General features: G+C 46.6%; 1 protein-coding gene across 1 annotated transcript; it reads left to right on the top strand.

The window, feature by feature from the left end:
* The first annotated feature begins 324 nt into the window (after positions 1-324).
* On the top strand, positions 325-26271 carry LOC119446507 (F-box only protein 42). The gene is made up of 12 exons (XM_037710950.2): positions 325-569; positions 1207-1443; positions 2414-2517; positions 5426-5601; positions 7897-7993; positions 8408-8464; positions 8669-8794; positions 10042-10178; positions 12025-12191; positions 17366-17573; positions 19123-19342; positions 21951-26271. Exons 1-12 carry the CDS (start codon positions 443-445, stop codon positions 22044-22046), a joined length of 1752 nt encoding a protein of 583 aa, XP_037566878.1. The 5' UTR covers positions 325-442; the 3' UTR covers positions 22047-26271.
* Positions 26272-27771: the final 1500 nt, after the last annotated feature.

Raw genomic sequence — 27771 nt, 5'->3', positions numbered from 1 at the left:
TAGATTAGTAGTACGCTAGTTCCCTTGGAGACAGGGAGTGTTGTATTGCCCTCTAGCGGGCGGCATGAAGCTGCGTAGCTCGGCCGCTTTTAGGCTCGAGTGGCCACTCTTGTAATCCGTATGTTACTCTATGCGCACTAAATCAAAATAAAAGAGCACGTAGCCGAAACAGCATGCCTACGCCATATCTCGCGCGCGTGTTGTCAACGGGAACAGCGTAGTCGGCGACTGCAGCGCCGCCGCTACGTTCGCCACCTACCGTCTGTCGCCTTCAGCTTTCAGCCTCCTGTCATTGTCTATCCATGCTTGTTATAAAGTACTTCCCTCCTCAATGCTCCCCATCGTTCTTCACCCCTCCATCCGTGAGGCAAAGCTAAATCACGGCAGCTTTCGCGATGGTGCACAATCGGATAATTAAAATTCGTAGCTTCTGAGCCACAAGATGAGCACGTCATGCATAGAAGACCTCCCGGACGTTGTGTTAGAGTATATATTCTGCTACCTTTCGCCATACAGAGACTTCAAGTCGTGCAGACTAGTCAACAAAGCTTGGTACGCTCACGCTAAAGGTAGGTCCACTATGTTTTTGGTTTCCATTTCATCGGGCGATTATATGTGTTTTTACTGTCGCGGAAGTATCTTTCTCGCCGGCCGCCTGAGTTTATATTTGCTAACTCAGTGTTACGACTATTCGTTAGCCGTTTTTACACTTGATTGCGGTGGTCTTGAGGCTCTTTATGGTTCGCCACTTTGCTTGACAGGAAAACGTCACTTATTTTACTTGCCACATTTTTCTCATGACACAAGATCAGTAAATATATCCGAAAAACGTTCATTTAATTGAGGCAGGTACATTTGAATGTGTAATCTAGACGGATCGTGCATGTGGAACCGTTTTGTTTCGTGGTAACGTACTCTTGATTGCCGCTATGATGCTGCATCCGAGAAACGAGCAAGAACGTTTGTTTTCTTGCAATCGATGTTTTCAGGAACATTGTAATTTTCGTTTTGTTGAGCGTGAGATTGCACTACATGGTCTCATTTTGAGAGAACCAAGAAATGGCGACTTCTAATTTACAAAACGTTACTGTTTACGGAGCTACTCGAAATTAGGTCTTCGGTGTGCGAGTTCTAGTTTGTGGTCTGTATTGGCACGATTTTACAGCTTCCCGTTCATCACCCTTCCACACATTCTTGTCTTTTCAGCTGCAGAACGTAAGCTACGCAGGGACTTCCTATATTCTGTGTCACTCCAAAATGTTGTCTGGTGCCAAAAGCCAACAGAGTCGGGGCCTACTATTTCAAAGCGCTACTCCCACAGTGCCTGTGTGCTTGGGGACTCAATGTACGTTTTCGGGGGTTGTACGACGGCGAATACAACGTTCAACGACCTTTGGCGCCTTGACCTGGCTACTCGAAGGTGGATTCGGCCACTGACAATGGGTGAGAAGTTGCTTGTGCTTTAAGATATGACATAAGGATGAAATTGTGTCTCATTGTCTTTTGTTTATGTCTTCTTCACTTACTTTGCTCTGTGGGGCACTCCATTGGGAGAAAAGAGATTATGGATCACAGCAGCTATGAAAAAACTTACACACACATCCTTCAATAGCTTTTTATTTACTGGTTATATTACAGTTCAGCTGAATAAGCATGCTCACTTACTACCCTCCGTCATCCTTTATCCACCATGACACTTTGGCAGTAGCTTCGGTCTGCTAACCATCTACCATGCCAGGTAGAAACTAAACATCACATTATCTGCATAAGCCTTGGTCAGGTTTTGGATTTAAGAAACCACATTTATCAGCTGTAAGCAAAACGCTGCTAATATCACCAGCTCTCTTTGGTTTATGTAGAGCACCAAATATAATAAAGATTCAGTTGGCTTTGTGAAGATGTATGCACAGTGTGACTGATCCAAATTTAAACAGATGAAGTTTCTAAACTTGTTTAGCAGTGTCTGTAGCACTACACTAGGGCAGCACAAAGTAAGCAAAGGCTAAGCTTGAAAATATTTGGGAACAATTCCTACTCTGAATTGTAGAAAGAAAATGGTGGAAGTGAAATCTGGAATGTTACATTTACATTTTTGTGTGCCGTGGCTTTGTTGCAAAGTTGAAAAAAAGACGTTTGCCTTTTATGTTGTCCGCTAATAACCAACCCTTTTCTTGTCAAAGAAATGCTAACAGCTTTGAAAGAATTTCAGATATTCCATACTGATGTAATGCTATGGTTCGTTGCTGTTCCGGTACCTGCAGTCCACCCTAGGTATTGAGAAAATTCAATAGCGTAATAATGTTGCAGCAGTAGTGTATCAATGTGTATTCAGATTACCAATTGTATGTAATGGATGCATAGCGACTGAATGTCCCTTTCACGTGATGGAGTGCTGTTATTCATTCCTCTTCAGGTACCTACCCTCCACCCAAAGCATGTGCGTCCCTTGTGCCGTACAAGGAAAACCTGCTGCTTTTTGGGGGCTGGACGCACACGTCTCCATACCCATTGCATCAGGTACATCCCTCGAACTCGGGAATTCGTGTATTTGGCCTTCAGCATGAAACAAGTTTTGTGGCTTTAGCAGAAGACAGTAGAATGCCTTTTTTGAAGCAATATTTTAACTTGCGCCCAGTGAAAAGGGGGGGGGGGGTTAAGGGGGGCTGAAATGGCAAATAATTATTCGTCAAAGAAGCAAAAAGGTGCCTGATGCCTTTCGCTGAGTGGAACAGTGGCACTATGCGCTGACTACAGAAAAGAAAAAAGAATGGAAATTTGTTGGAGGGTGCCTGTAGCAAAGCATAATGATTTAGGATGCTTTAGAATATGGAGTTAAAATGAAATATGCATTAGAGGGCATTGCCTGTGAGAGGTACATAATATGTTTAGGTACATAACCCATGGTACATAACAGAGGTACATAACCCGCTTAGTGCTCATTGTGACTGCTGTAGAAATACTTCCCCACTGGCACTGGCTGTGCTAGTGGATAGTATGAGATTAACATAAATTTGTGCTTTAATTTTCTCACGAAAGCACCTTTAAAATACCACACGTTCTACTGAGACTGTATTCTTCTTTGCCTAGTTGCCTACTGTTTCTGGCTCATATTCATTTTCCTCTCCTTTCAAGTTTCCTCATTCCGAAGTGCTTCTTTCAACTTGACTTAAAAAATGCGGATGATCTATTCATGTATATACCTACGTGACTACATATGCATTGTAGCATTGCATGTTGCTTTGCATACACTGTGCATACACATGCATGCACATACCGCTACGGATCTCTCTACATGCTCAAAGTTTGCATGTCTGAGATGAATTCGGAGTATCTCCTGCGAAGACAGCATGTCAAGAGGCAGCTATCTAGCTTCTACTGTTCCTAAGGGGGACAACCCATTCGGAAGGTCAGGACTTACTTGAAGACATTTGTTTTAAGCTGCCTCAAGTTTTCTCTTGCTTGTGGGAGACAATTTGTGCAAGAATATTTCTAGACCCAGAGCTACGTCTAGCTTTGGGCAGGCTGTCGGAAGCATATCTCTCGATTTCACCTCCATTGTCGCCGATTATGCCACGAAACATACCACCCTGGATGTTGTCACCACTGGAAATTTTGCCATATATCCCTGGAATCTGCGCAAAAGAGAAAATCTTCTTTCTGGGGTTTTACGTGCCAAAACCCATCAGACTTCTCTGGAATATATGCAAAGAGAATACACAGCCGCAACACACATTTTCAGGGATGGCTCTACAACTCAACCTCGCTAATCGTGTGGACTTTTTGGGCCCTCTACAGGACAGCGATTCTTGTTTCCTCTTGAGCGAGCGGCATCATCTACGTCAGCTGAGCTATATGGAATAAAGGAGGCCTTTGTGCATGTACTTCGACAGCAGCCGCCAAGAAGCAGCCCTGCTAAGTTTGTGAAACAGGCACCAGCAGTGTAACAAAGAACCTGCAGCCTGTGACATGGCCTACCTTCCCCACAAGGCCAAAATTGCGGGTCATTGTGTCACCTTTGAGTGGATACCTGGCCATGCTGGTACTTCGGGAAACGAAAAAGTGGATGAAGCTGCCCGAAATGAATGTGAATACAGTAATTTTAGAAAAATATTTTTTACAAACGCCAACGCTTCGAAAATGCGAAAAAAGTATGCCTATGAAGGAAAATATCGCCTCTGAAATCTGCTGCTTCACCAAGATAACTTTCTGTGATCGATTGACCAGGGAGTAGGATCAGGAATTCCACGACAACTTCCTCACCACTTAGAGGCATTGCACCATTGGCTTCGACTGAACATAGCATTCATGAACACTTATTTGTATTGCATAGGGCATACCACTGATACATACTACTGGGATACCTGTGGTAGCTTGGAGGCAGTGGAGCACATATTACATTTAAGACCCATGTACTGTGACCAGAGACATTCGAGTGCCAAATGGACATAGTACTTTCTCCTAATCCGCTAATGTTACCTAAGCATCTTAAGCCGTTACCTAGCGGCGGGCTAGGTAACGACTTAACGACTCTACTGGCAACCGCTGCTTAACTTAAAGACCCTACTGGCGCCACTGCTTGCGCCGTAATTCTCATCAAACATGAAGCTTTTCATTTATTGTCTTGAGCAGTTTGCATCTTGTACTTGTTTACAGATCCTGCGAAGTGTGTGCCCTGTGCGGTTAGTGCTCTCTTATGCTGCCTGTTTTTGATTGTATACTGTGAACGCACATTCTTGATGGGAGTTCTTTTCTTCACGTTTTGGGCGTCTTTGAGCATACATGCCCATCTTGTGAGCATTGGGACTACTTTACTTCAGTGAACTGTAAAGGCACGCTAGATATAGTACCACAACCCGTCGTGGTAGCTCAGTGGTCGTGGTGTTGCACTATTGAGCTCAAAGTTGTGGGTTCGAACCCAGCCATAGCATTTGCGTTCCGATGAGGTATAATTAAAAACTGCTCGTGTACCGTGCGTTAAAGAACCCCAGATGGTCAAAATTAATCTGGAGTCCTTCTTTACGGTGTCCCTCATAGCCCACCATGCAGTTTTGATACATTAAACCCTACAATTTGCAATGTAATTTTTAACTATACCACATACATATATATTGCTTAAAGCTACGTTGAAAAAACAAATTACAAAGTGTCACCGAAAGAGAACTTCGCTGCTACTGTCAAAACTGCAAGTTATTTCTCAGCCTGGCTTTGAGCTACACGTAAGGTTACCATAGCAACTAAGTAATTATAGTGACGCAAAACAGTCCTGCCAAGTGTGCCCAATAGCCACCGCTGTTCATAGTGGCACTGAGTTTTAGCTTCAGGGGCCCTTGGTGTTTTCTGGGCTGCAATTAGTTTTTATAACTTAGTGCACTTGTACATACCTCTGTGGCATACGGAACGACTGAGCATTGGCATCATCGTGCAGGCATGGCGCATCTTCCGCCATCTGCACGTGTACAACTGTAGTGCCAACCGGTGGACCCAGGTGAGCACGGTCGGCGGCTGTCCTTCCATGGCGGGCCACTCGGCCACCATGCAGGGTCAGCTCATGGTGGTCTTTGGCGGGCTGCACTGCGCCAACCCAGTCGGGCCATTCTCCAGGTAAGTGCAGGAACAGCGAGCTGTTCACACGAGCAACAGTGGTATTGCATATTGACTGAATGACTGATTATGCGCATACACTGAGACGATGACTGGTGCATTTGTGCACTGATTCTTGATTTGGCCAAACTAAGGTCATTTTAGTTTGAGTTCTCATTAAATCTCATGGTCAGTGATTTCCCCAACTACAGAGTAAACCTCAATTTTGAAAATGAAATGCAATTAGTAAGTGGCATAAAATGAACGTAATTAAAGGGAAACATAAATGATAAATCAGTTTAGACTGGTGGATTGTTCTTTTAAAGCTCTATCTGAATTTATTTGACCGAAAAAAGATGAATATTAGTGGAGGGAGTGAATACGAAACTCGTCACTTTCAATTTTGCTGCCAAACCTCAAGGCAAGTTGTGGCAGTCTGACTATGGATTTCAGTGTATTTTACAATTCTGAGTCCATTTAGTGAATGCTAAGTTGGGACTGTTTGCTTACTTTTGAAGGCATTGTACCTTTATTTTATTGATAAATGAACAACAATCGTCGAGAAGGTGCTCTTAAAATCACCGATGTCTCAGCGAGCTGCTGCACGAATGGGAGAGTAGTGGTGTCAGGTGCCCTTCGTCTTTTGCGTTATTTCTGACTTGCCAAATTTCTCCTCACACTAAGAGTGAAACATTTGCAGTTGCAGGGATGTGGTCTACCTATCAAGCATAAAATAACATTCCTCTTTATTTTTCTTTCAGATGTGCTCTTTTAGTCCCGTAAATTGTGTAGGCTCAGCACATTCTCATGGTGACATCTGGTGACTACGAGCACTCTGCGACTTGAGGTTTCTAAATGATTGGTTTTAAATTAGGGTGTGGCTTTGTTGCCATGCCAACTGAGATGTATGGTGTCACCCACTGGCCCTGAGGCACACTAATTGAGGTCACAGCACTGAATCGACACAGACATGAAAGACGACAGGACGTGCGCTATAAACGATGCACATCCCGTCGTCTTTCTTGTCCGTGTCAGTTCAGCATATGACCTCAATTACTGCAACCAACCAATTAGCCCAAAAATCTATACTCCTGAGGAGCAATTGGCACAAAAAAGCCTTCTCTCTATTTTCCCTTTAGCCAATTTTCTTTGAATGTGTTCTTTTAATGACAAGTTATGTAGTTGGAGCACATTCTCATAGTGACAGCTGGGGACAACGATCATCCAGGGATTTGCAAGGTTAGCACTTGATTAGCTCTAGGTCAGGGTGCGACTTCAACGCCATGCCAAGTGAGGAGCTTAGTGTCACTCAGTCAGCTTGAGGAGCAACTGGCACAAAAAATAGCCTTCTCCCCTGGCAGAAATTGGCACTTTCATGATGGCAAAACAGGACAGAAAATGGCTGTGCTAACGAGGCCTTTAAAATGAACTACTCCAAGTCCGTTTGGCTTTGTATAGTTTTCTTACATATATTTTTAAAGTTGGCATGCTAAATTTTTCTCACATCAATGTTGCGCTCTTTGCCTGAGGTGGGAAAGCTATATGTCATTGCTTACTGGCATAGTCTTCAAGTGTAGCATTAGAGAGCACTGACTCGAACTACTTTGCTTTCACTGTTCGCAAAGGCAGTGTTGCATTCCTTCGGTCGGGGCTTATTCGGATGCCATTCTTTGCTGCTACTGTCTTCGGCCTATGGAGGACATCTTTAGTGTGGACTGTAAAGATAACTGGCTCGAATAAGTAGCGTGCTTCATTGTCAGTCTTATGGTGATGGCTGTTAAGGGCACTTTTCATCCAACTTTTGTGGCATCTGTCGCAGTATCGTGTTTATCATCTTCATGTTTTCTTGGCAGTAGTAGTTGCCAGGAAAGTAAACTCTATTTGTCTCTACTGCCTGACTTAAATCTGGTTCTGCTATATGGAACCCATGGTGTCATTGTCAACATTGTTGTTGTACCACCATTGTTCTGCCACCATTGTCACCCTTGTTGTTGTTAAGCCAGAAACTGTCGTTTTTTGTTCTTTTAGCACTTAATTACAATTAGGGTTTTTTTCTTTTTTTGGCATTCAGCGTGTGCCCATCCCGTTTCTGCTTGCAATTGTGAATTGCAGTGCCCGTTATTTCAAATGGCTGAGATTCATTCAAATGGCTGTGTCAGGCTGCCCTATTTTTTTTTTTAGGACAAAGCTGATGTAGATTTAGAGCAACTTCCGTGTTTAGTTAGCTTGTATGACATTTGCCTTGCATTGGGCCAGATTGTAGCATTGACAGTGTCTGGGTGAGTTCTGTGACCTATCCTGTTGACGTGCTTGCAGTTCCAACGACATCTGGGTCCTGGACCTACGGAGTTATGTGTGGAGCAAGCAGAGGACAACTACACCTAAGCCTTGGCCACGTTATGGCCATTCACAAGTTAGTGTTGTCCCTCTTTTTAAAAATGTTCTTCCTTTTTTTTGTACATCATAGCCCACGTGTGTTATGGCCGTGCACTCCTGTTGCATGCATTAGCTGTTGACAACAAGGAGGAACTACGTGGCAAATTTTTGTGGCAAGCTGTAGAAATGTGTTTCAGATTTCCAGAGCTATTATTTTAATTTTCTTGCAATGCCTTGTGTTTCTGTATTGTTTCAATTGGCGCTATGTTCTGTTCTTTGGCATTAGCAATACATGTGCTATATGTGTTACTGAACCTTCACTTTTCTCTACTTCACCACCTGAAACGTGAAGGTTTTTAAAGCTTGGTTGTTTCTTACTATAGTAGGGGCTACAGAAGCAAAGGGCTTTGCATCTGTAGATCTAATTGGTGTTTGGAATTTGTTGTTTCAGATTCCTTTGGATGAAAAACACATTCTTGTTGTTGGAGGCTGTGGTGGCCCTAACATGGTATGTATGCAATGCTGTGCTTATGATGGGTACATCTTTTTGAGAAAGTAATGTGTTGCTATTCATTGCAGTAGAGTACATGGTTTTGCTAAAGCAGTCCACTTGTGGTACTTACTTTCATTTCCACACATCGTTTGTGGCTGCATTGAAATTTCTTTGGATTGCAAACATCTGTTTGTTGCTTCGCATCTTTCTCACTCACAGCTTTTGAATGATGTCTGGCTGTTGGAAATTTTTGACGACCCCGAAAAGCCATGGAGCTGGAAGGAAGTGACGGTGACAAACAAGGAACACGCAGCGCCGCAGCTCTCATTTCATCCTGCATGCAAGGTCAGGAACGTGCAGCAGTTGTAGATGCCTGCCGACTTTGTTCCTCTACATTGCTTGAATGGCAACATCAAATGAAATCCAGCCAATGACCATCGTGTTTAAAGGAGTGTAGGAATGTGCACGAAAAGTGGCAGGGACTTCGGGAAGCTGAAGGAAAGAGCAGGCACTCTTTTGGATGAAACTGTAGGCTTTCCTGCTGCGAGTACAGGGATAAGGTTAGGTTCAGGTGCTTGCGACAGCATTGTAAGTAACGCTGTTAGCCGGATTTACTGCCTTCTTGACTCTCGTTCTCAGCCAAGATTAAATGGGACGCAAAAAGAAGATGCAGACACCACAAGCAGTGATTAAAAAGAAGTGCAAAACACAAAATTAAACAGGACAAAGTCTTAACTTGAGATTGCTCCTTGCTGGGCTAATTAAACTATTTCATATTCATAGAAAAGATTAACGAGCACAAAATGAAGATGAAGACAGGGTCAGAAACAGATTTGAAAATGATTGGAAGTCAGCATTTGTCTTGTCTATGTGTGTGCGCGAGTTGCACCTCTTTGGGTCCTGTTATATTTTTGAGCATATAACATGAATGAATGAATGGAACATGAATGGTAACAAGTTCAGTAAGCTACCGTAGTCGGTGACAGCCTTAGAATAAGAACATGTTCCACTCGCAAAAACGCAGTGCACCTGCCCTTCACTTCTGAAAGAGGCGAGCCTACCGGAGTCCGCTCACGGCTTAATGACTTTGCTCTGCTAATGTAAATGCCGACTAATTGGATAATTTGATCGCTTTTTCATGCTAAAATATTACCTTTGGCCGAGCGCTGATATCGGCATCAGCCATAAATTTGCCAAGGCATTCAGGTTCCATCCTAAAGCCAGTGACACAAAGGATGAACTGTGCGGAGAAAAAAAAAAAGCATTTTAAACACTCAAAACCACTTCACGTCATGGAAATAAGCGAACCTTATTGCCAGGTGGTGCATATATGCAAATTGTGTTGCGAGTTGTACAGCGTACATATAACCCTCTATTTTTAGGTCGTCACCAACTATAGCTTGTCTAACCGCACTACTTACAGTTCTTTCCAGTGTTTGTGGTGTCTGCGTCTTCTCTTTCCTTCACGTTTTATTTTGTGCTGGTTGCACGAATCTAGAATGTGACAGTATTGTCTGTCATCTAAGGCAGTTTATTTGCAGGGCTCATTGAAGCATTGTTCTTACCATTCTGACTGCCTCTTTTGTTGCAAGGTCGGTGATCGGGTGGTTGTGCTGAGCAAATCACAGCGAGCGTATGCCACACCCTCTGGGTTGCATCCAGCCGGAATGATGCGAGTGCGGCCGACGCATCGCGTGTGGGTGCCACCAAGCCCTGAACAGACAGTCAGGTAGGAGAACCACGAATTTGACTTTATTAATGCGTTAATCATTCTTTGGGAACTTCACACATTTTTGGGGATTATCTTTCTGCCTGTGTCTCTGACTGCTCTCTTGCCAATTTGAGTCACTGGGTCACGGTCTAATGTGTGCAGCATCGGGCTGCTGTGGGGAGGGAGCAAGGTTCGAAACCAACATTTGGATTAACTTGGGCCACTGGGTATGTATGTGTCAGTGCGTATGTGCCATTCTTCAATGAAAAAAGAAACATCCTTTAAAATTTATCCGGTGCTGGGCGGAATCAAACAGGCGACATATACATTGAGGCAGCCTTGTCTGAATATATTAAGTTCATGTGCGGACTTCGTGACGGTGTTGCTAGATGGCACAGCGTGTTAAGTGGAAAGCGTGAGAGAGGAATCTGGCTGCATACATGCCTTTAACATGACGCCTTTCGGTTGTGGCAGTATGCTGTGTCACTACATTGCTTCAATGCTAATCGCATTAACGTTGACAACGTTCACTGTGGGAATTTTTCTTTTTTCAGCTGTAAAGAGGTTCATTCTGTCAGTGTAACCACAATTTGCTCTAAAATGCTTATTATTCGATGGTACTGTACCACTGCAGTTCACAGTGCAAGGTGAGAAGAACGAGGGAAACCGAGGGGCTCGATTTTTTGTGTTAGTTACAACCACATGAAGCCAAGAAAAGCACTAGGGAAATTAACAGTTCTATTTAATTGAAATGTAGCAGTAATGAGGAAAGGGGAATCAAAAGTAGACAGAAAGACAACTTGCCACTTGTGAGAGCTGAGCCCACATCTTCCGCATTGCGCATGCAATGCTCTACCATTCAGCTGCTGTGGCAGAACAGGTTGGTAAACTGTCTCAAGGTGTGAACTTGGCATCTGGACTGCAAAGTCGCAAGCAAAAATATTCTGTAAGATCTGCTGCACTTTCAGCAGCTTCACATTGTAGACCATGGATGGCTGCGAATGTGACTTGTTTAACGTCGCTGCTGATTTACAACTGCCTTGGGCACTGTGGTGTTGTGAGGTTTGATGACTGTGCTGCACTTTTATGGAAGGCAACAAGTTTCCCAGCAAGGACGAAAACTGAGCAGGATCAATGCCAAGTGCAGTAGACGCGACTGTTCACTGTTAATCATTGGACAAAGCATTGTATGGCATTTGAAATTCCAGTCACTGTTATAGGTTGCCTCTGTAGGTTATGTGCTGACACTTCAGCAAAGTCAGAATGATCAAGTTGGTCTGAAAAATTGTTTGGTAACTGTATATCAGAGTTTCTTTTGCTGTATGTGAGAGTTTATAAAGTTTTCTTGTCTTTTTTTCCATCACCTTCCTATGGAATTTTGCTAGAATGTAGAAGAGCTAAGTCAGCATTCTCATTGTTCATCATGAATGTAATATCAGAGCAAAAAGTTTGACACTGTCTGCAGTAATAGTGAAACAAGTCGCGCATAACTGTCGAAAGTTGTGGCCAGTGATTTTCACACTCTTTTCGACTAAAGGCATGGGGCGTCAGTGCTGCCTTTCCAGTCTCTTGTGCCTTCGCAAATGTTCAGGGAGCATTTTAAAAGAGCTGCAGCTAAATATGATTTTCTGAACTCTTGTGCATGTACCTATGTCGAGATATTCTGAGATTTCTGGATAATCATAAACCCTTAAAGTTTATAAAGTTAGAAATGTTTTTCAGTTTCATTTTATTTTTACAAAAACACGAAGTCTACATAAAATTATCGAAGTTTGTTTATTGTATCTTTTTTGCTTGTTCTTGCAACCTTTGGGCCTCTCACTCGAGGAAATTACCTATCTCATTTGCCTTTCTGTGCTTCCAGGCCTCAACCGAGTGATAGTCAGAGGGATGCATGTGTCAATGGAACCCGGGGTGTTCTGAAGAGGCCTCTTGAGTCGCCGCCCTCATCGTCTTCCTCACCATCTACCTCATCTTCACCTAGCCAGCCCTCCACCTCAAACCAGGGCCCATCAGATTTTGCGCTTCCTGGTCAGTGCCCTTTCAATGTTTCTCATTTATGCCATTCACCCACCCAACCATTAAAACTACGAAAATTGGGAACTGACATGCTGAATTTACTGGAGAAGTCAGCAAAACAACAGAGAAAGGTGTTTATGGTAGGGTGAAATGAAGATGTGATTGGAACATGTGTCCATACTAATAGACATGCGACTTTGTGAGTTGGCTTCTCTTGTGGGTAAAAACGTGTGTGCTGTTTCATCCTGAAACGTTGTTACAACTGTTGATGTTGATTGCTTGTCCTGTGTATTGCATGTTTGTGTTTCGATTTACTTAGCATTGGAACCATGTTTCATAATGCCTCTAACCAACTTGCCCAGCTTTCAGCAACAGTAACATGTTCATTCTGTTGACTGTGCCCGTAAGATAGTTGTTGACTTAGGGAACAATTCTTTGCATGTGACAATGCCAACCCTATGGATCTGGTGCTTCAAAACTGTCTGTGACATACATGCTTTCAAGTGAAGCTAATGACCACCATTGCATGGCATTTCAAGCGAACGAAGATTTATTTCATTGCAACTCCTGAACTTGTCATGTCTAACTTTGAATAACTTGAACTGATTTTACACATCTTGATGAGGTTTAATTAGCGGAAATGGACTACAGTAGGTTGGAGGAAAGCGTTTAGTGTGTAGCGCCCACCGACACTGCTAAGCGCGAACGCTAAGGTCAGCGTTCTCGGCCGGCGCCTTGGGGTCGGCTGCGACTGACGAGAAAAATAAAGTTGGTCGGCGCGTGCCAGCGGCGCAAGCACGGCACGCGCTAGTCCGTTCTGAAAGCCTGCTGAGTTGGTCCTCTTGTTCTGGCGCTCCGCTGCGACCCCTCGGTTCTCGACAGTGGTGACTCCGGCCTAAGAGATGACTGACCCCAGCAACCTCCCGCCCTCAGGCAACCTCCCGCCTGACGCTACCTCGCGCCCACGGGACGTCGCAGCTCTACAGCTCCACCTGCCCACGTTCTGCCGCAAGAACCCGCAGGTTTGGTTCGCCCAGGTCGAAGCCATCTTCGATCTGCAACACATCACCTCGGAGATTTTGCGGTTTCGCCACTTACTTTGCAACCTGTCTCCTGAGGTAGCTCAAGAAGTGGCAGACGTTATCGCTGCACCTTTGAGTGATGCCCCGTACCAGCAACTGAAGCAGAGTATTTTAGAACGCACCACGGCGTCCGAGAGTGCGTGCCTCCAGCACCTGCTCACATCCGAGGACCTTGGAGATCGCCGCCCTTCCCAGCTGCTCAACAGCATGCGACAGCTCCTGGGCACAAGCAAGGTCGACCCGAACGGTGCACTGTTGAGGGAGCTCTTCTTGCAGCGCTTACCACAGTCCACCCGCCTTGTCTTGGCTGCTACAGAGGACTTGACCCTCGACCGCCTCGCCCAGCTCGCTGATCGAGTCCACGACGCGACTTCTCCTTCAGTTGCCGCCCTCTCTTCAACGCCACAGTCCTCACTCATAGCCCGCTTAGAGTCTCGGATCGACCAGCTCGCCGTTTCCATCGACGCCCTTCGGACGTCCTCCCATGACCAGCGCGGCTCTACCTCATGTCCCAGCCGCCGTCCCTCTTCCCCGACCAGTCGCCGCTCGCGCAGTCCTAGACGCTCGCCTATCTGCTGGTACCATCGCACGTTCCAGCACCGCGCCCGTCGGTGCAAGACCCCATGCGAATGATCGGGAAACGCACCGCGAGATCACTGACGGCGGCATGTGACCTCGCCTTACAACCCGGCCGCCTTTTCATAGTCATGGATCGCATTTCCGGCCTGCGGTTCCTTGTAGACACGGGTGCCGAGGTCAGTGTACTGCCGTCCTCCAAGCGTGACCGCGCTTATAAGTCACCTGGACCTACACTCCGCGCGGCCAACTCTACTTCCATCGCCACGTATGGTCTGCGGTCCCTCACTCTCGACCTAGGCCTGCGGCGCACATTCCGGTGGGTCTTCATCGTAGCCGACGTCCATCAGCCTATCCTCGGTTCCGACTTCCTGACTCATTTCGACCTTGACGTCAGCATGCGCCGCCATCGCCTGATTGACAGCAAGACGCGCCTCTCGATCCCTGGCGTTCTGTCGGCTGTCGCTCCCACCGGCATCCGCACGCTGATCCCAACATGCCTGTATGCTCGTATCCTCGAAGACTTCCCTGAGGTGACAAGGCCCTGCAATTTAAATCAGCCTCCCAAGCACAGCGTCACCCACCACATTGTCACACGTGGTCCACCTGTCGCAGCCCGTCCGCGCCGCCTCTTTGGTGAGCGTCTGGACATTGCTAAACGGGAATTCGAGCACATGCTCCAGCTAGGTATTATTCGCCTGTCGTCCAGCAGTTGGGCCTCCCCGCTTCATCTGGTGCCCAAGAAAGAACCGGGTGACTGGCGTCCGTGCGGTGACTACCGGGCGCTCAACGCTCACACGGTCCACGATAGCTACCCCCTTCCACACATCCAAGATTTTACAGGCCATTTGGAGGGATGCAAAATCTTTAGTAAGGTGGACCTTGTCAAGGCCTATCACCAAATCCCCGTTGAGCCGGCCGATATCCCGAAGACAGCCATTACTACACCCTTCGGCCTGTTTGAGTATGTGCGCATGCCCTTTGGGTTACGCAATGCAGCTCAACCGTTCCAACGATTCATTGCCGATGTAACGCGCGGCCTCCCGGCTGTATTTGCCTACATCGACGACATCCTCGTCGCGAGTCCCAATCCACAAGATCATGAGCGTCACCTCCGGGAACTCTTTCAACGCCTTCAACAATTTGGCCTGGTTGTCAACCCCCAGAAATGCGTATTTGGATCTTCCGAGCTCGAGTTTCTGGGCCACCACATCTCGGAGCTGGGAATTCGTCCGTTGCCCTCTCACGTCCAGGCCGTGAAAGACTTCCCAGCACCCACTACCCTACGCCAGCTGCGTGAGTTCCTCGGCCTAGTGAATTTCTCCCGACGTTTCATTCCGCACTGCGCTGAGCTTCTACACCCATTGACTAACCTTCTTCGCACGACCAAGGGCTCCTCATCTGCGATTTCCTGGTCTCCCGAAGCTGACGCTGCTTTCAGGGCTGCTAAACAAGCCGTTACCGATGCCGTAGTTCTCGTACACCCGAGAACTAACGTGCCAACCCGCATCATGGTGGATGCTTCCAGTGTGGCCATCGGCGCTGTTCTTCAGCAGAAAATCAACTCCGAGTGGCGCCCACTGGGTTTCTTCTCTCGGAAGCTCCAACCTGCCGAGACTCGCTACAGCGTTTTTGGCCGCGAGCTGCTCGCCATCTACTCCACCATCCAGCACTTTCGGCACTTCTTGGAGGGCCAGCCATTTTATATTCTAACCGATCATAAGCCTCTGGTGTATGTCTTCCGTACAAACTCTTCCAAGTACGTCGCACGTGAAGTTCGTCAACTGGCCTATATATCGGAGTTCACCACGGATATCCGGCACATCAAAGGCACCGACAACGAGGCAGCTGACGCACTTTCACGCATCACCTCCCTCGGCACTTCTACATCGACTGTGGATTGGGAGGGTCTAGCTCGTGCGCAGATGGAAGACCCCGAGCTGCAAGCGCTGCGTGACCATCCCCGTTCCCTCCGTCTACAACTCGTTCCTCACCCGTTTGTGCCTGGCTCCCTCTGGTGCGACATGTCAGCGGCTACACCTCGCCCCTTCATTCCGACTGCTTTCCGTCGTGCGGTGTTCCAATCACTTCATGACATCTTCCATCCCAGCGTCCGAGCCACGCAGCGCCTCGTTACACAGCGGTATGTCTGGCCAAGCATCAACACCGATGTTCGCCAGTGGGCCCGCTCGTGCCTCGCATGCCAGACCGCCAAAGTGACCCGCCACACGAAGACTCCCACGCAGTCGTTCTTGCCCCCTGGCTGCCGTTTTGACCACATCCATCTTGATTTGGTGGGACCACTTCCTCACTCTCACGACTGTCGCTACATTCTGACAATGATCGACCGCTTCACCCGTTGGCCCGAAGCCGTGCCCATTCCGGACATCACTGCGGAAACGGTCGCCAAAGCCTTCGTTTCAGCATGGGTTTCCCGCTTCGGCTGCCCCAGCATCGTGACAACTGATCGCGGCCGGCAATTTGACTGCACACTTTTCACTTCACTCAACCGCCTGCTTGGCACTAAGCACTGCCGTACCACTGCATATCATCCCTGTGCCAACGGCATGGTTGAGCGGCTCCATTGCCAGCTCAAGGCTGCACTCACTGGGCGCCTGGATCGAGAACACTGGGTCGACCACCTTCCTATGGTGCTTCTCGGCCTACGTGCCGTCCTTCGTCGCGACCTTGGCTGTTCAGCGGCCGAACTCGTCTACGGTGCACCCCTGCGGCTTCCTGGAGACTTGTTCGTTTCTTCGGCCCCCTCGCCCCAGCCGCTACAGTACCTCCAACGCCTACAGGACTGCATTCAGCACCTGCGCCCCGTACCACCTCGGTCATCGGACCACAGCATCTTTGTGCACCCGGACCTTGAGTCCTCGTCCCACGTCTTCCTCCGACGAGACGCTATCAAGGTGCCTCTTACACCCTCCTACGACGGACCATACCGTGTCCTCCACAAGACGCAGAAGTCCGCCACCATCCTATTGAATGGCCGCGAAGAAGTCGTTTCGCTGGACCGCTTCAAACCAGCCTACGTCGAAACGCCTCCCGAGGAGCTCCCCGCGGATGTCGCTGGCGCACCCGTCGATATGCTCGACACCAAGACAGCCTCATCTCTGCCTCGTCGACGAGTACATTTCGCCGTTCCGTCTAGGCGGGGGGCCCTGTAGTGCCCACCGACGCTGCTAAGCGCGAACGCTAAGGTCAGCGTTCTCGGCCGGCGCCTTGGGGTCGGCTGCGACTGACGAGAAAAATAAAGTTGGTCGGCGCGTGCCAGCGGCGCAAGCACGGCACGCGCTAGTCCGTTCTGAAAGCCTGCTGAGCTGGTCCTCTTGTTCTGGCGCTCCGCTGCGACCCCTCGGTTCTCGACAAGTGCATCCAGGTCCAAAGCCCTTAAAACAGCCGCTCTCTCTCTCTATGTTCATGTTTTTTCTGCTTCTGTGTCTCTTCCCTAACCGGTCTGCAACGTAAACATATCTTGCATTCGTAAATGTAAAAGCATTTGTGCACGTTTCTTGCACGCAGGCTCATCTACAGCCAGCAGTTCGAGCTGCGATGAAGAGGATGAAACGAGTGATGATATGGCACGGAGGTTGTCCTCAAAGAAAACGGCTATATCCACAGTTGGCAGTGCTCGCCCATCGGTACGCCCCAATGCCCGACACAATCGACAAAGGCAGCTGGAGTTACTCGACCGTATGGAGCAGAGGCTCAAGGCCCTTAGAGCAGGAGGGTGAGTACATCCAGTTCTTAATGCCTGCTGATTGGATACTCTGTAGAAATTAAGAAATGTTGCACCCATATGTTGCACCCATAGTGCATGTACACATTTGAATATTGCTCAGAAAGCTTTACATCATTTTTTGCAGCTTACATAACTTGTATCACTTGTACATGTGCACCACCAAAATCCCCTTAGTTGTATGCACTCATTTGTAAAGCAATTCAGTCCCGTTTGCTGCTACGGCTAATGCACTCTACAGACTAGCTGTGTGATCATAAGCCAAAAGGGGTGCTTAAATGCAAGTTGTATGCCGCATTTACATGGTAGGGTGTTGCCTACATCTCAAATGGTGTAATTTATGGTGTAAGCAAAATTTATACCCTGAGGTGTAAATTGTAGTATACACTTTGTCTCACAGCACCCCTTTGATTTACAAATGCACTGCTAGTTTGTAAAGTGCATAGCAGTTGCAGCTGATGACCGCATTGTTTGGTACGTGGGTGCTTTTAGCTAAGGTGTTTTGAATAACACTGTACAATTACATCCAAAGTGGTGTGGACGTCATGTAGACAAAGGGAGTTAATTCAGAGCATGACATCTTGCCTCTTTTTGCTGCCCATTAGCTATTTAGAGCAGCATCTTGGCCAGTGGTTCTCAAATGGCTGCATAGATCCTTGCTTTCTTTGATTGTAGTCTAAACACACTGATGTGGACTCATTGTGCGCAACTTTTTGTGAACCATCACTGTGCGTTAAGTGACATGCTCCTGTGTGTGAGGAAGATGCATGTCTTCTTCAGCGTGTCCACTTCCATTTTCTTTTCTTTATAACCACCCTTTTTCTTTTATCCTCTCATGTCAGTCATTCTCCTCTTCCCTTTCATATATTTTTATATCCCATTTTTCACTCAACCTTTGTCTGTGGGCCTTTTTCTATCTAGAACAGGTAGGTGTGCCTTCCTGATGACAGTTGCCATTGCCAGCTTGCTCTTCTCTCTGTGATTGCTTTAATAGACAGTTTTAGTAGAGCATATGCTAAACAGCGCACCTTTATTACAGTTTTAGTTGGCCTGCGAGATCTTCCGATCTCAGAGGCCATATGCTATCGTCGCGCCTATCTCTCGACTTCACCGACAGGTGGCGCTGACATATCTCGAAGGTTTCCCTCGTTAGGCTTCGTGTCGTTCGAGAATTGATCTCGAAAACTCCACAAGGTTATCCGTAATACACTGTTGTCGAAGCGGCCTGAGACTAAGCGAAAGCCGTTTACGCAGTCATTTGCTACGAACGAAGTGAATTCTACAAAAGCCACGCCAAATTCAATTCGAAGCGGGCAGCGGGGACTGCCGCATGTTTTACGTAAACTACGCAAACCATGCAAGGACGGTAACGCTATATCTGAGAAATAGTGTGCGTATGCTATACGCTTTCGGTCGGATAGCGTTCTGCGCATGCGCAGTGATGACCCGCTATTTTATAGCATACGCAATGACATAGCGTACGCTAAACTAAAGCTGTCTAATGTGTACAGACCCAATAGTAATGATTGCTTTTTCACAGGGCATCGACTGTGCCAACACGGAGGCGGCCAACTGTGCCCGTGTGCCCCATGCGGCTGTACGTGCTGGATGTCAGTCAGGTGGCTCAGGAAGGCAAGGCATCGTGGTTGCCACTGCAGCCACAAGCGGCTGCAACTAGCACTGCTTCCATGGTTGAAGAAGTGATCCTGTACTCGCTGGTGCTTGGACGCGGGGAGCTGATCCTCTTTGGTGGCATCCAGGTAAGCACGAAAATTCATAGTAATGAACCAAGCTCTGTTACTGTGGCGTGCAAGGCCTCCGGGAGAGCAGGGAGAAGTTTTTCAGCTCATTGCAGATTTAGTCCTTTCAGCAGGCATCATCCACATGCTGCATGATATGTGCACTTCTTCACCACTTGTGATATGATAGACTTCGGTTAATTTGACTCTGGTTAATTAGATTATTCGGCTAATTCGATCCCGACCGAAGGTCCCGGTTTGTGCCCATGCATTTCTATGAGCCGAAACTTTGCTTATTTTGATCCAAGAAATTGTCCTTCGCCGGATAGTTTAAACTTAACCAGCCAGCATCCACTTGCATGAACCCTATAGTGACTCTATTAGTGACCCCTTTTAGTGGCTTCCTTTTGTGGTAACATGTCTCGGTGGAGCTTAGGTAACAGTGAACTCATTGAAGACACGTGATCTCTTGTCGGAAAATGCATATTTTTAACCTTCCCTATGAAGATCTTGAACCAATAACTGTAGCTCATAATGTCTGATTACGATATTTATCCAATTATAATGCGCGGCTTTTATTTTCCAGTTTTTTTTTCTTTTGAAGAAAATTGGCCGGGCAATTGCCTGCATAGTGCAATCGAATTCGAAACCAAAATCGCGTTCGTGGCGTTTGTATGCTTTGCCGCATAAGGATATGGCCACGCTAAACGCGTGCGTCATGCTGCAAGCGGCAACGCATCATGCCGCGCGCGGCAACAACGGCAGGAATTGGGGGTTTTGCGGCGTGTCGCGCAAAATGGGTTCGAGACCCAATTCTGTGGCAAGTGCCCCATGCTGCGAGATGAATGACCAATCAAGAGCGAAGAGTGTGACGTCACGGAGCCATGGCAACCGGATCGCCGCCGCTCCGCGCCGGGTCATACCGGGACGATCGGCGTCTCTCGCGGTTCCCTGGAGGGATTTCTGGACGCTGTCCGATCGTACCCTTTCCGCTCACGGTGTTGTTGGCACGTTCTGAGAGTGCGCAAGATCTTATCGTGCTGCCGCGCGGCGAGACGCTTTTGCCAGGGTGGCCTTCGCTGCAAGGTGCTGATGCGCGGTAACTTGCCGCTTGCGGCATGACGCGCTTGTTCTCGCCGCTAGCGTGGCCGCACCCTAACATGGCTGTATTACGGTGAAGCTGACTTAAGAAAACCGGCCGCCATTGTGCAACTCATATTAGACCCTTGTCCATTTTTCTTCTTAAAAAATCGGGTGTGCGTTAGAGAGAGAGAGAGAGAGAGCAAGGAGAGGAAAGGCAGGGAGGTCAAGCAGATGAGATAGACTAGCGAATAGAATGGCGAGATAGACTAGCGAACGTGCCGATTCTTAGCGGGGTCAGAATGGAGCCTGTTGAAAGCAGCAGCAGCCTACCGACGCCACCGCAAGATAACGCATACTTCGCTACGAGTCTTGATGATGATAGCAGTGAGCAAAAATGAACCCGAAACTGCAAATTTTAGGCTGAAAACTTTGGGATCTGCATATAATACGAGGCAGAAATTTTACATGGTAAAATTTAGAAAAAAAACTCATATTATACGAGGGTTTTTACGGTATATCTCCCGCTCATTCCTTTTCTTGTTTGAGAAATGTGTGTGTGGCAGACAACGCTTGAAGGAGTAGTGACACATATGGTCTCCCGCATTTTTTGCTTCTTTAGGTAGCTGTTGTTGACTCCAAAGTTATGGTACGAAGCCTCTATTTTCTTGAGCATGCGAAATGTGAATAATTACGACGCCTTTTGTACGACCTGTTCAAAACTCGTGCCAAGGCCAGCGTGGCTTAGGACGGGAAAAAGAGTTCTCATGTCAGTAAAAGCGGAGGTGGCAGGATGTGGTGGTTCAAGGGCACATAATGACTGTGTCGATGAAAGCTGCCAAACTGGCCCTTTCAGTTGTGCACTTCTCTTGGAAACACATGGGGACACTCTTTCCCCTCTTGTCCCGTCAAGTGCTGAATTGACTCATGTTTAAGCACCATAATCACAGTGTGTGTGATTATGATATCTGGTACCACAAGACTGCCACAACAGCTTTCGATGACAGCGTCCGAAGCCGCACTGCTCCTTGCATGTGTTTGAAAATGCTTGTATTAAAATGTAATGTAAATAATTATTTGTGGTGCTTTCAGGGAAGGGAGGCTCCATAATGTAACTACTGGGTCATGGGCTATCTAATAATGTAATAAAGACCAGACAAAAAGTTTGTCAGTACTCCTTTAAGCATTTCAGTGTTTGTTCCCACTCATTTTTCAGATGGGCTGGCAAAGCTGCGTATTGTAGCGGCAGCTAAAAAATTACCTAGAGTGCAAAAGTATTTCTCTAAACTGTGAGCTATGCATAAAAGTTATTGACGAGAGTAGCTGGTTGTGACCTAGCGGAATTATGTAGGCAAGTCACTTAGTTTTTGATACTGAAATGTGTAAGCTGTATGCATCTTTTAATGTATTGCCCAGACCCACTTAAATGTTCCGATTATTCTACAGACTGGTCTCATTCATACTGCATTGAAAAAAAAAAACACAGTGAATATAGTTGAATTCAATATAGATTACACATGCTTTGCCTGCTTTGCTTGAACATCCGCAGAAGGACCTTGTCAACAGGCAGGAGGACACCGACGCCACTTCTGAGGTCGTCTCAAGCTCTCTACACTTCATCACATCCAAGAGGGACGTCATATGAGCACTTCATATGCACCGCCTGCCGAGGTGGCTCAGATGTTACTGGTTTCTCGGATCGCTTGCATGTGCAGTTTTGTTGTTGGAGTTGCTGGAATGTTCCTCTTGTCCTGGTCATCATCCCACCATGCACTGTGCTGTGCAAGTTCACAGTTTTCCGTTTCCAGTGAACACCCGCAGTGCTCTGCATTTCAGAGAGCTAGCCGAAAAGCAAATGTGATGTTTTTGTTCCACATGCACTGTTGATACAATGTTTTGCAGTTTCGAGCCTTTATTTGGCTGGTTGCAGAACTCTGCTTGCTTGGCCAAGCAAAAATGAGAGCAACTATCCGAGTTGTAACGACACTTCGCATATGTGCTAAGGAAGCTTTTGTGCGGAGTTCTCAGGCTTTAAAATATTTTTAAGAAAGTGTTCACAGTGGGAAGCAATTTTTCCAAACAACATGAGAGTGAGGTGCATGAAAGAAAATAGTTGATTTGTAATTTTGCTTGAACTTTCATTCGATGCATTTTTCTTCAGCTTTTAAAGGCAGATTTTTTTTTGTTATACTAACTAACCAATTCAGATAACAGGAAGTAGAAGAATGTTTCTGTACATGCGATTATATGAAAAATTTGGAGAGGAGTCAAAATAACCAAAGCCGCAATTTGGGCTAGGTAGCCTTAATATGTATCTGAGCAGCTTGAAGAAAGCACCAGAGATATATAGGACAACACATAGTGCACATAACATTGTGTGCTGTTGTGCAATGTAAATGTGTCTTTTTCATGCACCTCTGGTTTGCATTGTGCATAATGTTGATGACTCTTACATGTTCGACGTTCAACCACAGTAACCTGATACGCACAATGTTGTAATGTATGTTGCTCTAAATAGCTTGTGCAGGTGGAAGCCTGTCATCAAGGCAGCTGCAGATGAGTGAAATGCCAGTGTAAAGCTCCTGAGTGAGTTTCTAGCTTAAATGCTAAAGCCTTCAATTCAGTTCTTTTGCCCATTGAACACAGATTTTAAGGTGTCTATGACATGGACTACTGTGTGTTGACACATTGTTCTTCCACGTAAACACACTTCCAAGGTGCTCTCATTGCAGTTTCTTACGCGTCCTTCACATTATGATGGTTGAACAGTGCGGGCCCAGCTTTGAGCATCTGATTTCTATTTATGTGAAATTAACTGCTGCACTGCATCTTTGTTCTCGTTCTGGTCAATATTGGCCGGTATAATGTGTTAGGCTGTTATTCAGAATTCTTGTCAACTCCCTCTTGCTTGCCATGTTGGGTGGTGAAAAAAAAAAAAGTGCTGGGTTATAATGCTACAGATATACATGGTACAGTTAAACCTCGGTGTAACAAAGTTCAGTGTAATGAAATTGTTGACACAACAGATTATTTTGATTTTCATAATTTGATGTCCATAGAATGCCATGTATATTTAGTCTCAGTATAACAAAGTAAGTTGCAACAGTGTGTGCTGCATGGCCATGGCTGACGATGTGTGTACTTTGCAAAGGGGTGTGCATCTCACGCGCAAATAATTGACGTAATTAATTTTTTAACAGCACAGCTGTTTAAACCGGCCGAAATGTGTGCCGCCTGCCACTGCGTCGCCTAGCAACCACCTTGCGGAGCGTCGCGTGGTATGCTCGGGAGAGAGAAGAAGAAAATGAGAGCGAGAGAGAGTGCGCACTATGCTCAAGAGAGAGAAAGAGAAAATGAGAGCAAGAGTGAGTGCGTGCTATGCTCGGGAGAGAGAAAGAGAAAATAAGAACGAGAGAGAGAAACAAATTGTAGCAGCACCAACGAAGCAACGCGCAGAGGTGCTGCCGACGCCATCCGCACTTCTCCGTTTCCCCGCATTAGCGCCAAATGCTCGCGGTGTCCGTGACTGCAGCAGGTGCCTCTGGCGGCGGCTCGGCCAAGCTCCCATCAGCTGCGCGCTACTGCACATGCACCGTGACGTCATCCCGGCGTGTTGTCTGCTGCACGCTGCCCGTACACTGTGCATAGCTTTCGCCCCACTTCCCCTATGTGTGCTCGGACTGCAAGTGCTTCGCGAGGCGTTCCCCGATGCCACGGACTACGAGGAAATGCTTATACACTTCGTATAACTTAGCATCGCTTGGCATTACTTCGTATAGCTTAGCATCACTTCGTATAGCCAGGACCAGCTGGGAACCTATCAGCTCCGCTGTGTCTTAGCCTTGCGCCACTAGTGCAAGCTACCCCGATCTTTTTTTCTCTGGTGTTTACATTCATATTTAGGGGTGCCGCCCTTACACAAGAATATACACTATTTTTGTGTAAAGAAATTTCGATGTTACAAAATACTGTGCCATTGTTAAAGCGAAGCTTTCTTTGCCTCTTCTCCGCGCTTCGTGATTGCTGGCTGCTATCTCACTCAGTAGACGCAAGCTCATTGCTAACTACCACACTACCCACTAGGCCACTACCCACTAGGCTTGCCTCTATGCGATCCTAATACCCCATAGATGGCACTAGAGTGTTGTCGTGGCTTCCCACTTTCCTCCTTTTCCCCCCCACTATGCAGTGCTGACTGTCTTGCCAAGTATATTCAAGTCCACTACACACTCTACTAGTCATGCCTCTGTGTGACATCATGGCCCCATAGATGGCACCACAATGCTTTCGAGACTTCCCACTCTCGTTCCTTTCCTTTTTCTCCCCATTTTTCAGGTGTTGGCTGTCTTGCCAAGTAGATGCAACCACATTACTGTACTACCCATTAATCTTGCCTCTTTATGACACTACGACTCCACAGATGGCGCCGCAATGCTAGAGTTACTGTATCGGCTGCCTTTAGTGAGCCAGAGCTGCGCCACTGTTATCTGTGCGCCGCTCGTGCCGCCTCCGGCGATTCTAGCGCTGCTATTCGCCGAGTGCCTTTACGTGGTCAAAATGGGCTCTCCTGCGTTGTGGAGAAGCCAACACTTTGCAGGTAACCACCGAAACCGGTCAAACCGGAATAATAAAAGCGGCAGTTATTATTCTTGTTGCATGTTGCTTGATAGTGCTATCTGAAAGATATGTTTCGCAGGTGTTTTCTCGGCTAAATTGCGGAATCAATGTCACACGACGCACAGACGGCTCTTGCAGTAGGATGCTGTATAAAAAAAAGTATTTTTTTTTTCTATCTAAGCACAGTGCTGTGGAAGTTGCACAATTCAACGTACACATGAGAACTTTATTCGTACAGTAAACGCGTAACACATGCAGCGTTAGTCAGTGCGTGTGTCTGCTACACATGAGATCCATAAGGTTCTATATGAGAGTCAATGCAAACAATGTATGAGTGCATGCAATTCCTTGCATCATTCACCTGGAACATATTTAGCTTCCCTACTTTACATGCGAGGAATGTTGAACGCGACAGCGCTGTTTCTTAAATATGCGCATTCACGTCTTTCAGCTGTCACGAGCCGTGATCACATTCATGCCTTACAAAAGTTATATGTAATCTATGAATGCTTTGCATTATAGTTGACGTTTTGCATAGAAATCAGAAAGGCCACCAAGTTGCCACCAGGCACTGGTGTATGTGTTTGTCAAACGCTATATTTTCAGCAATCATCAGATAATAAGGCACGCCAGTGTGAAATCTAGACTCATAATCATGAGGTGAGCGATCGACTTATACTCGCAAAAAAAAAAAAAATACTGGCATTGAGGCGCGAGTGAAGCTTGTACACGTATGGGGAGTTGCTTTCCCGCATAACTGTGGAGCCCAAGATGGCGTACCTTGGCGTAACTCTGGCTCCCTAAAGGGAACCTATACAGTAACTCTAGTCACGGCTACGGTGCTTCAATAGCTGTGGCTTTCAGTTTCTTGCGGTATGGTGTATGGCACTCTGCTTTCACGTAGGGGGTGAGAAACACCGAGGAACAAAGTGAACATTTCACTGAGAAATGCGAAATGGAGCAGTGTTGTTATGCTGGGAAGAACTGCTTGGAACACGAGTGCACATTTGTGCTTAAACGAGAAGCGGTGCAGCATCGATACGCAGTGTTGAGACGGCAGTGGAAGTGGACTGTGTCGTTCACAGGTGCAAGCAAGAAGTATTTTGAGAAACACTTCGTACAAGATATGTTCAATTCGGTGCAAAGTGGATGCGATATGCTCTAGTTTCAATTGGTCATATCTGCGGTGTTGGAGTACCTTTCGTTTATGTTGAGCGAGATGTTTCCCGGTGAAAACCGGGAAACCTCTCGCTCAACTTCGCTCTAGCTTCGTCGTGTGCTCTGTACTTGCAAATTGTCCCTAAACAAGAACAGTGTGTGTTGCAAACGACAATGAAAGCTTTGATCAATTCCCACAATGCGTGGGTTCCACATAATTTTCTTTATGACTTATTACTTAGTTATACCGAGGTTTAACTGTATTACAAGGCATACCTAAGTAGAGAACAAAAGAATGTGTAACAGTGTATTGACGACAATTACGTCTGAAATTGAGTCACATGTCACATTAAAGGGGCCTGAAACACTTTTTGAACGTAGTAACAAAATCTTGCCGATCTGTTAATGAGGCTGCTGTGAACATGTGAGCCAAGTATTATTGCACTGCATGAAGTAGGGAATTTACAATCTCATGTCAAAATCAGTGAAATGTCGCTTGCTCTTGCTTCCGCAATGCCGTCATGCAGCGTCATGGCAAGCAGCGGTACCCACAACAGCTATTGACTGATTTTGTGATCGTGAGAATACTCTCAGTAATACGCTTATTGCTCATTGGAGTTAAATAAATGAAAATGTATATACAGTAAAACCTTGTTAATTTGACCTTCGTTAATATGGAAAATCAGTTAATTCGGACGTATTTGGCCGCACATCGGTTAATTCGGACAACTCTCGGAGCTCGGCGAGAGCTCCGAGACGGAGTTCACGGCGGAGTTCGCATCGCCATAGCCATCAGTGGAAATCGTACACGAATGACAGCAACGCCAGAACGCTTCGTGCCCATTTGAGCCTTTAAAGCTTTTATTCTTGCGTTTGCGCATAGCACCGTGTTGGCCATGTGCCTTCATGACAGCGTAGCCACCATGCATGATCGCATCGATAGTGGTTGCGGTTTCGTCCGCAGAGGTTTCGGCAAAAAGTAGTTTCAGTTTGACTCGGTACGCGCATAGGCCGCGTACCTTCAAAACTGCGTACTCTCCATCCATGATCGCGTTGATAGCGACTGCAGTTTCATCCGCAGCGGATGCTGCAAAAAGTAGTTCTGTTTTGGCTCAGTGCGTGCGTCGGCCGTGTGCCTTCAGAACCGCAAGGTCGCCGTGCATGATCGCGTTGACGGTGGCCGCGGTTGCGGCAAACAATGCTTTCGTTTTTACTCAGTGCAAAGCTGTCGAGGATGAAGAGCGCTGTCTACATTGCGATGGGTGGCGACCCGGCGACATTGGCGAAAAAATAATCGGGATGTGCTTATGATTAGTTAGAAAAGTGTTTCAGGGCCGCTCTAAATATGTGTATATGTCGAGAGCAAAAGTTAAAATTTGCATCATCATTTGCATTTGACGTGGCAGCTATCAGGTGGGAAGTTTAATGGGATGAATCTGTCTGGCGCACACCTATGCTACTTTACTGTGTTGTACTAATTTGTTTGTGTGTTCTGCTTGCCAAGAACTTATACTGTGTTGGTGCTGAATATTTATTTTTTGTTGCAGTCATTGACAAATAACTGGTTTTAGTGATTTTTGATTATGCTTCTAAAT

Source organism: Dermacentor silvarum, chromosome 3 (assembly GCF_013339745.2).
Source record: "Dermacentor silvarum isolate Dsil-2018 chromosome 3, BIME_Dsil_1.4, whole genome shotgun sequence".
Lineage (NCBI taxonomy): Eukaryota > Metazoa > Arthropoda > Arachnida > Ixodida > Ixodidae > Dermacentor > Dermacentor silvarum.
Note: the sequence above shows the minus strand (reverse complement) of the source record. Positions and strands in the feature narration are given on the sequence as shown.

Excerpts from the sequence above, each read along its gene's own strand:
- LOC119446507 (XM_037710950.2), top strand. The coding sequence starts at position 443 with ATGAGCACGTCATGCATAGAAGACCTCCCGGACGTTGTGTTAGAGTAT. Across the intron at positions 8,465-8,668 it reads GCTGTGGTGGCCCTAACATG|CTTTTGAATGATGTCTGGCT; the intron begins GTATGTATGCAA and ends TCTCACTCACAG. Across the intron at positions 19,343-21,950 it reads TCCTCTTTGGTGGCATCCAG|AAGGACCTTGTCAACAGGCA; the intron begins GTAAGCACGAAA and ends GAACATCCGCAG.